Below are 13176 nucleotides of genomic sequence, written 5' to 3'. Positions count from 1 at the left end.
ACATTAAAAAGCCTCTATTAAAGTTGTTAAATTATTATTAATAAATCATGTTTCACCACTGTAGCTACTTGTTTTGGAGTGCCTTCCTGTTTATCTTATTTTCGAAAAGCATCAGACATGCATTAATTCATTTATTTAGACTGACAAGTCCTCTCTTTTCTTTTTGACCCTATATCTGGTTTTGCTGCATCAGAACGGTCATTAAAGGTTTGAAAGTGGACAAAAACTGACTAATGTGCAGCTCTGCTACGTGTCGATATTAAAAAATGTATTTGGTATTTTAAATGTTATATTACATGTGAATAAATGTGATAAATTAGTTGTTTTTTGGTTGTTGATTTTTTAAAACTAACATACAGGGAATGTTTTTACATATTTCCACCTGTTGGACACTAAATACATTCTGCATTCATTTAAAGAGAAACTTTATTAAGTGATGCAGTTATTAAAGACAAACTTTTAGTGAGCAGAGATCATTACAAGACAGGGACAAAGAGAATCTGACAGTAAAATCCAACAGGAACAGCCCAGTGTGACGGAAAGCAGTAAATGACGTCATGAGTAGGATTGTGTGCTGTTACTTTTTTTTTGTCACAGCACGTTAGCATCACGGAGGCTACGTCACATGGTGACCTCTTACCTGCCGCAGGTCATCACATCACATGTGACGTCTCTTATTCGTTTTCTTGGACAATATTTATGACAAATTTATACTTTGACTAAAAAATGTACTACATGGATTTACAATGTATGAAAAAAGAGTTGAAAATGAATATTATCAATGCAAACTCATTATATGACCCCCCCTCCCCCGGGTCCGTATGTTTTTTTTTACACATTCTGGCTGTATGTAATATCCTCCAATATTCTCTAGGGTTGAAATTTGGAATTTGCAAGTATTTCAATGAGTGCCCTATTGAGGGTTAAAAAAATAAAATATTTATCTTTGGATCATTCAGAGTATTTGTAACATTTCTGCAGATGTATATAAAAATAAATAAGAGGCCTGTAGAACCTGATAATGTAATAAATTCCCGATAATGTAATAAAGTGCATTTCCCAATAATGTAATACACTTTTTTTACCAATAATGTAATAAAGTAATACATTAATGGGAGGTTATTACATTATCAGGTTAGCCTTCATTTCCCAAGTCCTGATAATGTAATAATTCCCCAATATTGTAATAATGTAACAGCAGACCACCCATTACTTGGGTTCAAGTGGTGATACTGTGTAGGAACTCTAGCTCAAGAGCTCTAGCGCCACCAACAGGTCAAAGTTGATTGTTTATTAACTTTTGACCCGTTCATCCGTTTTTCACTAACGAGGTATCCATGACAACGAATGCATTCAACAGCTTCTTGAAATCTAAAGGTGCTTGGTGTTATACTTTACTACATTATTGGTAAAAAGTGTATTACATTATTGGGAAATGCACTTTATTACATTATCAGGTTTTATTACATTTTCAATGGACTTAAGTGCAGATGATTTTTATTACATTATCTGGAATTTATTACATTATCAGGTTTTATTACATTTTCAGTGGACTCAAGTGCAGATTTTTATTACATTATCGGGAAGTTATTACATTATTAGGTTTTATCACATTTTCAATGGACTCAAGTGCAGATTTGTATTACCTTATCGGGGTTATTACATTATCGGGGATTTATTACATTATCAGGTTCTACAAGGCCTGCTGTCTCTGCAGTCTGGCACGTGGCATGTCCCCAGTGAGGAGTTAAACATGTCAGTGAACACCAGATACAGCTGATCAGCACAATTGACTCTGAAGAGAAACCGTACAGCTGTGACCAGTGTGGGAAGGCTTTTACCACGGCATCTAACCTGAAACAACATCAATGCATTCATTTTAGCCCACACTGAACATTTCCATTTTATGACACCTTATACTTATAATCGACTACATTTAACTGACAGCTTTGGTTATTTTTCAGGGTGACATTTAACATGAACATTTTTTAAAGAAATGTATAATTATTGAACTTATACAACTTATAGATTTATATATATGTTTTATGCTTTTCGTGGTATACACTTTAAGCAACATTTACTACTAATGTCATAATGCAGATAATTGCTTATATTTGCCAATTCGCTTTACTTTAACATAGAAAAAATATTTAAAGTTTAAACGGGTCACAACATTCCCGCCTACATTTGGCCAAATCTGCATTTACATCACTTGCAGAGTTTTAAAGAAGTCGCAGTTTAAGTTTTGTGGTTTTTCAGTGTCTCAGAGTTTATAATGGGTGTGTATTGGATCGAATGTTCAGAGTTAGAGTGGATGACATCACAGCTAGAGTGGAGAGAGGCTGGGACATTTTCTGACATTTTTCTGAAAATCCCGTGCTGGTTCCCAAACTTTCACTCTTCATAAATTATTTCTAGGGCAGGTTGTAAAGGATTTATTGCTGGTTGCAGACATCTTACCCTGGAATCAATGGGACGTACGGATTTCACTCAATGAGTCTGAATGTGACAGCAAATCCAACCGACTGTCCCATAGAGACCAATGAGAACTGGGACCAGGCATTTTTAGAAGAAAACCTAAAAAACACAGTTTTCCAACCTGACATGTTGCTCACATTTCTTTTTCTACAGACATTAAACCTACATCAACGCGTCCAGGGGAGATTTGTCTTTCTAATTAGACTAATATTTTGTTGTTAGGACTCACGGTTTTTGAGAAAACAAGAGCAGTTTGAGAGGTGTGATATCCATTAATTGACTTTCTCAGCCATTAGATATCAGCTGATAGTGTGTGCCCCTCCCCTCACCACTCTCTACTGCTGCACTCATCACCATAGCAGGAACAAACAAACTGAAAATAAAAGCTGTTTATTAAACTTTTAACAACTACCTCCCTGTAAATAACCTGCACATGTATGAACAGAACTAGAATATATTATGAGCTGTTTTTACTGAGTTCTCCCCTGTTCTATACATTGTGTTCTTTATATATATATTTGGAGAGACGCCATCCACAATTTCAGAGTCTTTTGACAATAATGATTTTTTAAAGATTTCTTTCTACTTTTTTATGTTATCTGGAGCAGATTTGGACACACTGGTCTGAATAATAAAACATTTATGATATTGTGTAAATGTGTAAGTGTTGGAACAAAAAGGAAACAGAGGATCAGGTCATTATTTAGTGATTCTGAGAAATAGATAGAAAAGAAAAACATCAAATTCTGATTAAATGTATCATTGCTAGAATAAGACAATATTTATATTTTAACATAAAACATGACTCATCAGGTAAATATAGGGTTTATATTTATTGATTACTTTAAAAAAAATCTTATATGTATTAAAATCATGAGTTAAATCCGATCTACACTCCTGTCAGAAGGTGGCGCTAATGATCCTGAAAGCTGTTTGCAAACCGCCATAAAACAGGAGAAGACGGACCGGATGTGGGCGGGGCTTAACGAGACGCTACAAAGACGCGAGGGAGTTGTCCAGACCTGAAACCAGAGTGAGTCCAGCAGTCCCAGCGGAGACCAGGAGCAGGAGCAGCACAGAGCAGAATGGAGGAGAACCAGGACCCGGAGGTCCCCAGTAGACCAGCAGCAGGCTCGAGCTCTGAAGTGAGTGGAACAGATGAAATACTTTCTGTTTTCTTTGTGTGTTTGAGCTCCAAAGTAGCAGATTGCAGTCGGTGTTCACATTTTTTTCTTTGTTGTGAGGGACAAACTACAGGTTCCAGCTTTAATAAACTCTGATCACATTCACTTCCATCAGCTCTAAAAAGCTCCAGCTTTAGTTTCTTTTCCCATCAAATCAAAAGTAGTTTATTGAACTTTTCCTTCTCTGTTTAACTTTATCAGAATCAGACTCTTCTCTGCTCCCTGCGGATAAAAATGGCGACATTTGTTTGTGTGAATGTATAAGTTGGTACAGGCAGAATTTAGACACATACATGTGTGAATTTTAATGAAACCATGAACAGTAAAAATCATCATTTTGAACCGTTGCAGGTTTCTTATTGATGCTGAAACAATCTTTGAGTATTTAGTGTTTCCTGGTTTCATCCTGATGTGACTGTATTATTATTATTGTATTATGAGTCCTCAGGAGAATCCTCACAGAGAACAATGAGGCTCACTGATCCCACAATGCATTGCACTTTTGCATGTTGTCCAGATGTCATTCTGGGCTTTTATTTTGAAGGTCTGGCTAATCCTGCCTCTGCTGGTTGCTGCTGTGATTAGAGCAGCATTAGAGAGTGGAGAGGGGAGGGGCACACTAGATCTAACAGATGAGAAAGGTAATTTAATGGAGAGCTCACCTCTCAAACTGCTCTTATTTTTGAGAGCAGAACACTGTCAATCCTAACAACAAAATATTAGTATCATATGGAAGAAATGTCTCTGAAGAAGGTTAATGTAAGTTTCATGTCTGTAGTAAAAAAATATGTGAGCAAGGTATTAGACTAGAAAACTGTCTTTCTCTGTTTCTTCTAGAAATGTCTGGTGCCGTTTCTCATTAGTTTCTATGGTAACTCTGAACATTCAGTCCAATATAAACCTATTATAAAGTCTGAAAAAACTCTAAACAGAAACTGAGAATTTTGTTGGGAAGCGTACATTCAAGGCCCATTCAAGTCTTAGGTCTCGTGACCAATTTAAACTCTAGAGGAGATATGTTGTAATGAATAATTAATAGAATAAATATGTTTGGATGACCATTGCTTTATAACTCAGCCAATGAGGGACAGGCGTCACTGTTGGAATAAATGTCCTGTTTGAACATTGAGGGTTATGTTGTACAACAGACGTCCTCTAAATATTATTGGTGTTTTAGATAGCTTGCTCTACCATGACATCTCACTGAACCTCTCTCTCTTTCTGTTTGTTCATTGCTATAGAAACAAGAAAAAAGAGAGGGACTCAAAAATCACCACTGTCAGCTCTGTGACAAATCCTTCACAACGGCTCATAATTTAAAGATACATCTACGGGTTCACACCGGAGAGAAACCGTACAGCTGTGAACAATGTGGGAAGGCTTTCACCACTGCACAGCACCTGAGACGGCATTTACTCGTTCACACTGGAGAGAAATCGTACAGCTGTGACCAATGTGGGAACGCTTTCACCACTGCGCAGCACCTGAGACGGCATTTATTCGTGCACACTGGAGAGAAACCGTACAGCTGTGACCAATGTGGGAACGCTTTTACCACTGCTCATTACCTGAGACTACTTCAACGCATCCACACGGGAGAAAGACCATACAGGTGTGACCAGTGTGGGAAGGCATTCAACAGTGCACAGTCCCTGAGACGGCATCAACACATTCACACTGGAAAGAGACCTTACAGCTGTGACCAGTGTGGGAAAGCTTTCACCACTGCACAGCACCTGAGACAGCATCAACGCATTCACACTGGAGAGAAGCCGTACAGCTGTGACCAGTGTGGGAAAACCTTTTCACAAAGTAGTACCCTTGATTGTCACCGACGTGTTCACACTGGAGAGAAACCATACAGGTGTGACCAATGTGGGAATGCTTTCACCTCTGCTCATCACCTGAGAACACATCAACGCAGCCACGCTGGAGAGAAACCCTACAGCTGTGACCAGTGTGGGAAAGCTTTCACCACTGCACAGCACCTGAGACGGCATCAACGCATTCACACTGGAGAGAAACCGTAGTGGTGTGAACAATGTGGGAAAACCTTATTACAAAGTGGTCAGCTTAATGTCCACTGACACGTTCACACTGGAGAGAAGAGTAGAGAGAGTAGTATCCTTAAAAGACAACAACACGTTCACACATAGTGTTCTTAAGCCTTTTTTAGAGCCAAGCTAGCTGTTTTTCATGCCTCCTCTCCATGTACTGTGTTGTTATATTCTGAGCTTCTCTCTGAAACTAAAGACTGACAGCAGTAACTGAGTCTGACTGCGGTGGTTTGATCCAGTGGGGAGGAAAAGGAGGTGAATAAACAGAGACACAAAAACACTTCAGAGTTCAAACTGAAGTAACCTTTTTTTCTTGAGACATTCTGACAAAATCTAAATATTATTGTAAACATGATTTGATTTGACTCAAGTTGTTGCTTTAATAATGCTGTTTTTATATTCTTATTAAATGTTTGAACACAAAGAGAAGCTTTGACTCGTCGTTTCAAACTGTTAGTCCTTGAATCAGTGTTTGCTGACCAGTTGTTGTCTTTCTCAGCATCAATTTGATCATTATTTTCAATTATCTGACACCAGTAAGATAATAAATAACACTAGAAAATTTCCTCTGGGGAAATTTTGAAAGGGCCACGGGGGCTACTGCCGGTGTGTGTGTGTGTGTGTGCGTGTGTGTGTGTGTAATTAAAATCACAAAGTTACTGTGTGTGTGTGCGCGTGTGTGTGCGTGTGCGTGCGCATGCGTGTGTTTGAAGCATGTGTATGCATGTGTGAGGAGTGTGCGTGCTTACGCGCATATGCGTGTGTATCTGTAACTGTAATCACATCAAAGATCAAAGGCAATCAGATCAAAGCAATCAACAGAATTAACTTACACCTGCTAATGAAAGAGTGACAGCAGCCAGAGGTGGACTGAAATTTCTGGCCTCGAACAGAAAGCATTTTTGGCAAAACCATAATACCTATCATTGATCCGACTTCCCTTTGAGCGTCCCGAGTTCTTCCTGAACGTCTACATGTGATTTTTTTAAAGAAAAATGAAAAAATAGCTTTGTTAGAGTGATCTAAAAAAACTGTTCCATCTTCCCTTTTTCCGAAATCTCCCTGCGTTTTTAATATGGGAGCCAATGAGGCTGTTGGTGGTTTTGATGGCGAATCTGTGGGTCGTAGGCCCAAACTATAACTCTGACAGCTTTACCAGAGGATTGTGAGTGAGAAGACAAATTTTCCTACGTTTCTATGTATAAATTATTTCTGTAGAGTGGAATTTGCGGCCTGGAGTGCAGTTTTCAAATTAATTTTTGACAATTTTTTCTCTCCCTCTACACTCTGGCGATGATGTCACACACTGTGACACGAACATTCCGTGCAATACACACCCATTATAATCTCAGAATTTCTCCAAAAATGATCATGGTCATTGAACAGGGATTGATAAAAAACTATATGACCTATCGAAACGTGGATTAATACACCGATACACAAGACTTGTGTCTACTGTTTAAAGTTTAAATGGAGTCTCTAGGTGAAATTATGCCGGAGAAGTAGACGTTTAAAAATCTCCAATTATTGTTCTTTTTCGCTCATTTTTTGTCGGCCGTCCCATTCATTTCAATGCAAAATTTTGGGCAGTTTTTCGCGACTTACATCGCGAAAAATTCGTATTCTGTAGAGAAAAGTAATAGCACACCGATCCCGATCAAACTGCACGTTTTGATATATAATTTGTCCTGCAACTCTTCAAGTTGTAGGACTAGTAGCGGGACGAAATTGCGTCCGGAAGAGGAATAAGAAGAAATCCACAGTATAACAGTAGTGCAGCACTGTGCTTGGTGCGATTGCCTCGAGGCCCTAATTAAAGTAATTGGATATATATATATATATATATAAATCCCAAAAAAGTCATACTTTACCATGTCGCGTTTTGTAAAAATGGTGAAAATTTTGAAATGCCTAAAAATGCTAAAAATGACTTTATTATAGTCTGCCGATACATATTAGAGCATAGTTTGTACAGAAATTACAGAAAAACACCATATTATGGGATGTCCAAAAATTGGACGAAAACATAAAAGTCATATTATAGCATGTCGTTTTTTTGTCAAAAATTTTGAAATTTTAAATGCCTAAAAATGTTTACAATGACCCAGTTATAGTCTGTTGATAGATATTAGAGCATATGGCCAGAAATTACAGAAAAACACCATATTAAGGGATGTCCAAAATTTGAAACAAGTCATACTATAGCATGCCCATTTTTGTTAAAAATGGTGACATTTTAAAATGCCTAAAATGCTAGAAAAATGACATTATAGTCTATTAATACGTATTACAGTATAGTAAGGCCAGATATAACAGTAAAAAACATATCAAGGGATGTCCAAAATTTGAAAAAAGTCATGCTATGTAGCTTGTCGATTATTGTCAAAATTAGTCAAATTTTAAAATCCCTAAAAATGCTTGAAATTGCCCAATTACAGTCTATTTAAACATATAAGAGCATAGTATGGCCAGAAATGACAGAAAACCACCATATTATAGGATGTCCAAAATTTGAAAAAAAGTCATACTATAGCATGTCGATTTTTGTCCAAATTGGTCAAATTTTAAAATGTTGATTTTTGTCAAAATTGGTCAAACTTTAAAATGCCTAAAAATACTTGAAATTACCCAATTATAGTCTGTTGTTGCATATTCAAGCATAGTATGGCCAGAAATGACAGAAAACCACCATATTATAGGATGTCCAAAATTTGAAAAAAAGTAATTCTATAGCTTTTCGATTTTGTTAAGATTGGTCAAATTTTAAAATGCCTAAAAATGGTTCAAAAAGCCCAATTATAGTCTGTTGATACATATGAGAGCATAGTATGGCCAGAAATGACAGAAAAACCAAAAAAAAATTCCCCCACATCGTGCCCAAAATCATCGTGAAAAAGTTTTCCCACACTGGTCACAGCTGTACGGTTTCTCTCCTGTATGAATGTGCTGGTGTTCTTTCAGGGTTTGTGCCTGAGTAAAAGCGTTCCCACATTGCTCACAGCTGTACGGTTTCTCTCCAGTATGAATGTGTTGATGTCATTTCAGGTGCTGTGACGTTGTGAAGGCGTTCCCACAATGTTCACAGCTGTACGGTTTCTCTCCAGTATGAATGTGTTGATGTCGTTTTAGGTGCTGTGCCTGATAGAAAGTGTTCCCACACTGGTCACAGCTGTACGTTTTTTCTCCAGTGTGAACCCATAGATGTACCTTTCCACATGTACATTTCCAGCTGTTGGGAAGGATTTGTCACAGAGCAGGCAGCGTTGATGTTTGAGTCCCTCTCTTTCTCCCTGTATCTATAGCAACAGACAGACAGACAGAGAAAGAGAGAGGGTCAGTGAGATGCCATAGTGGAGCAAGCTATTTAAAACCATCAATAATATCTAGAGCACAGCTGTACACCATAACCCTCAATGTTCCATTGTGAACAGATGTTTACCACCCGCAGGGCCATGTCCACCTTAATATTGTAGTAGAGGAGGGGCCTGCAGGACTTTTATCCAAGGTGGGAATAAAAATGAACAGTAATGCTATGACCCGCCCTGCCCTGTCCCTCACTGACTGAGCCATGAAACGCTGGTCGTCCAATCGGAGCCAACAAACGTTTGTCTATATATCTATGGCTACAAGACTCTCACCAGAGTTTCGTTCATAGTAGCTGAGTGTCAGGTGTAATTTGATAACAATAATTATATTATCACAACGGACTATCAACCTGATTGAGCAGAAAGCTGGAACAGCCAATCCGCATTCGTCATTTAAAATATGAATAATATGTATCTTGAGTTTATCCATCAAACTATCTGCTACAGAGGCAAAATGTATTTTTTAATGTATTCATCTTCTTATTCTGTGTTAGGCAAGCATTGTTTTTACATCAGCAAAAATACCTGTTGCTGACCAATAGAGACAGAGTGTATAACTTTCCAGTAGTTTAAAGTATTGTTCCATTCATATTACTACTAGTGATGTATGTTTTGATTATGTTAGGTTTGCTTGATTACAATTGCCTAATCTCACAGTTGTATGTGTAAAGTGGGCGGGGTTTGTTAAATTTGCAATTTAATGTTAAATTTGCAATTTAATGTTAAATTTGTAATTTAACAAACCACAGCTTCCCAATTCATTGTGGGAACAGTGAGCCTCATTGGTCTCTGTCGGGATTCCAGGAAACCAAGAAACACTGAATATAATACACTAAATTATTATATAAAGTGATTACTTTTTTTACTGTTTACACTTTTATTAATATTCCCACGTGTCTAAGTTCTGTCTGCATATTCACACAAACACACGTCGCCATTTTTATCTGCGGGGAGCAGAGAAGAGTGATTCCAATAAAGTTACACAGAGAAGGAAAAGTTAATTAAACTACTTTTGATTTGATGGAAAAAGAAACCTGGAGCCTGGAGCGGTTTGAACTGGTTTGTTGGAGCTCAAACACACAAAGAAAACAGAAAGTATTTCATCTGTTCCACTCACTTCAGAGCTCGAGCCTGCTGCTGGTCTACTGGGGACCTCCGGGTCCTCTTCTTCTGTTTTATGGTTTGCAAACAGCTTTCAGGATGATTAGTGCCACCTTCTGACTGGCAGAGGTGGAAGAAGTATTCAGATCCTTTACTTCAGTAAAAGTACTAATACCACACAGTGAAATGACTACACTACGTTAAAAGGATTGCATTCAAAACTTACTGATTAATATATTACTGAAATATAATGTAGTGTGTATTATATTTATGTATATTTATATAAGTCATAGTATAGCATGTTGCCCAAATTTTGAAAAAAAGTCATTGTATAATAATGTCATTCAAAATCACAAAGGAAGTCATAGTATAGTATGTCGTAAAAAATAAAAAAAAGTCATACCATAGTACTATAGTATATATTACTATAGTATGTTGATTTTTGTCAAAAATGGTCAAATTTAAAAATGCCTAAAAATGCTAAAGATGACTTTATTATAGTTGATACGTATTAGAGCATAGTTTGTCCATAAATGACAGAAAAAACACCATATTATGGGATGTCCAAAAATTGAAAAAACTCATACTATATACTATACTATAGTATGTTTTGTTTTCAGGGAAAAAAAAATCATACAATTGCCTTATTAGAGTCTGTTGGTGCATATTAAAGTATAATCTGACACAGAGTGACAGGAAAACACCAAATTAAAGGATATCCAAAATTTGAAAAAAACAAAACAACAAAATGCCATACTATAGTATGACTCTTCATTTTCAGAAAAAAGTAAAAAGATAAATAAATGTAAATGCCCCAAATTAATAAAATTGCCCTAATAGTCTATTGATTAAATTAAAGTATAATCTGACAAAAAGTGACAGGAAAACACCAAATTATAGGATGTTTAAATTTTGGGAAAAAAACCCTGTCCTGTCATGACTTTTTTTCTGAAAGAAATGGTCATAATATAGCATGGCGTTTTCTTTCAGTTTTAAAATGCCCCAAATTGATAAAATTGCCTTATCAATGTCTGTTGATGCAGGTTATCGTATAATCTGTCAAAAGTGACAGAAAAGCTCCATATTACAGGAACTCCAAACACTGAAAAAACCTGCCATACTATGATTAAATCCCATAGTATACTATGGCATCCTAGAAAAACAGCATTTCATAAAACTTTCAAAATAATATCAGCAAACAGGACTCTGAAACAACTCCAATGCCTCCATTTTTTTATTAAGTCTTCTACAGTATACAAATATTCACACACAAAATGTTCTCAAAAAAACCCTAATGTCTCGTAAACATTCATATATCCTCGTCTCGCAGTTCTGTCTTCTATTTCCTTCATTGTGTGCTGTATTGCCACAACTTTCTCAATATATTTTTCTTAAAAAAAAACAAAAAAAAAAACAGAGGCCCTGGTGTTGTCCCGTCACCCAGACACACCTCGTACGGCGGGATCATCGTCCCCCCTGACAGTTCTCCCCCAGCAGTGACCGCCGGGTGCAGGATGAAGGGAAGAAGGCAGAAATCACAGTGTGAAGCAGGAGCTCTTGACATCAGTGCGCTCGGTGCAGGCCCAGAGGTGAGGAACGACAACGGGACCGTATTGCATGGGTCGGCTTCGAGCTTAGTGTGTGGTGGGTAGAGGGAGGGGGGGCAGGTGTCACTCAGATCTGGATCAAAAAGTTCCTTATAATTAAACAGATAATCCTTCGTCTTTGTCTTTGAGCCTGGAAAGAAAGCTGGTGGAGGCCATTTATTATTATTTTTGTAGTTTTAGAATTGATTTTAAGATTTTATTACTCGTTTTTAAAGCCCTGAATGGTCAGTGTAGTGAAGAAACTGGGGCTAGGCGTTAGTTCAGGGGTTTGTCACACAGTTCACACCAGAGTGCCGGCCAGAGCACCAACTTAAGGCCAATTAACATCTAGAGGGTCCAAATGATGAGGCAGGTGATGGCTAGTGCAGGTGATTTATTTCTCTCTTTGCAGTCAAGGTCATGTGTGTTTATTTTTCATTCACGCACAGACCACTTGACGTGACGTTAATTAGCTGCTTATTTCTCACTCTGCCGTCTCACCAGAGCACACACCCGTTTCTGACCAAGCGCCGTCAGTTACGTTTTTGAACCAGCAGGGGGAGCGCTACTCTATAAGATGACCCACCCTACAACTGAACATAATACATAATATGACCTAACTTTGGGGCCTTTTCTACAGTCAGGCTTCTGCCTATATCACCAAGATGCTTTTACGCTACGAGCCTGAACGCTGCCTGAGTTCCTGCGGCTCAGCTTTGCTTCTGGTCCCGAGGTCCCGTCTCATTACAAACGGTGACCGGGCCTTCGCTGTCCGTGCTCCACAGCTGTGGAACTCACAGACTCAGGCAGGCGAGCTCAGGTCTGGATCAAAAAGTTCCTTATAATTAAACAGATAATCCTTCGTCTTTGTCTTTGAGCCTGGAAACAAAACTGGTGGAGGCCACACACACCGTCACAGTCTTCCTCCCACTCCAACCACAATTATTTCGACTCTTTCAATTAATTCCTTATGGGCTGAAAGAGTCGATAGTTTTCCCTTTCAGTGTTGTTTTTTTCCATCAATCCATCCAAAGATGCATCTTATGGTTTAATCTATAGATCAGCATTGACTTAATATCTTGTAAAAAAAAGATTAGTGTTTGATCTCGGTCAATTCAAACCTGATTTCTTTTTAGTTCAGATACAAAAATGTAATATTTATTCTCATTATTATCGACCTTAAGATCTTCATTGTTTTCCGTGTTTCCAGTTATTTCAGTGAAAAAAATGAAAAATGAAATGTTAAGATTAAGAGGTATAAAGGAAACACCAATGTATGCTTTGCATCTTGTACTACCTTTTCATTTGCAAGTGCTAATTTGTAAAAATAAAAAAATAAAAATATGGCACAATTACATCTGAAAAACTCAACATAATCCCCAGAAGTTGTTGTGAGCAGTTTCAT

The 13176-nt window shown here is 37.6% G+C and overlaps 1 protein-coding gene and 1 pseudogene across 1 annotated transcript; one reads left to right on the top strand and one right to left on the bottom strand.

Annotated features, from left to right (window-relative positions):
* Positions 1–12516, bottom strand: part of LOC131990129 (zinc finger protein 883-like) — a 22856-nt pseudogene extending 10340 nt beyond the window's left edge.
* Positions 3564–6104, top strand: LOC131990100 (zinc finger protein 239-like). The gene is made up of 2 exons (XM_059355507.1): positions 3564–3623; positions 4904–6104. The coding sequence occupies exons 1-2, from the start codon at positions 3564–3566 to the stop codon at positions 5690–5692; spliced, it is 849 nt and encodes a 282-aa protein (XP_059211490.1). The 3' UTR covers positions 5693–6104.
* Positions 12517–13176: the final 660 nt, after the last annotated feature.

This window comes from Centropristis striata, chromosome 17 (genome assembly GCF_030273125.1).
Source record: "Centropristis striata isolate RG_2023a ecotype Rhode Island chromosome 17, C.striata_1.0, whole genome shotgun sequence".
Taxonomy (NCBI): Eukaryota; Metazoa; Chordata; class Actinopteri; order Perciformes; family Serranidae; genus Centropristis; species Centropristis striata.
Note: the sequence above shows the minus strand (reverse complement) of the source record. Positions and strands in the feature narration are given on the sequence as shown.

What these genes read in the sequence shown, in the direction of transcription:
- LOC131990100 (XM_059355507.1), top strand. Translation starts at nt 3,564, where the DNA reads ATGGAGGAGAACCAGGACCCGGAGGTCCCCAGTAGACCAGCAGCAGGC. An exon ending in CAGCAGGCTCGAGCTCTGAA is followed by an intron (nt 3,624 to 4,903) that starts GTGAGTGGAACA and finishes TCATTGCTATAG; the next exon opens with AAACAAGAAAAAAGAGAGGG.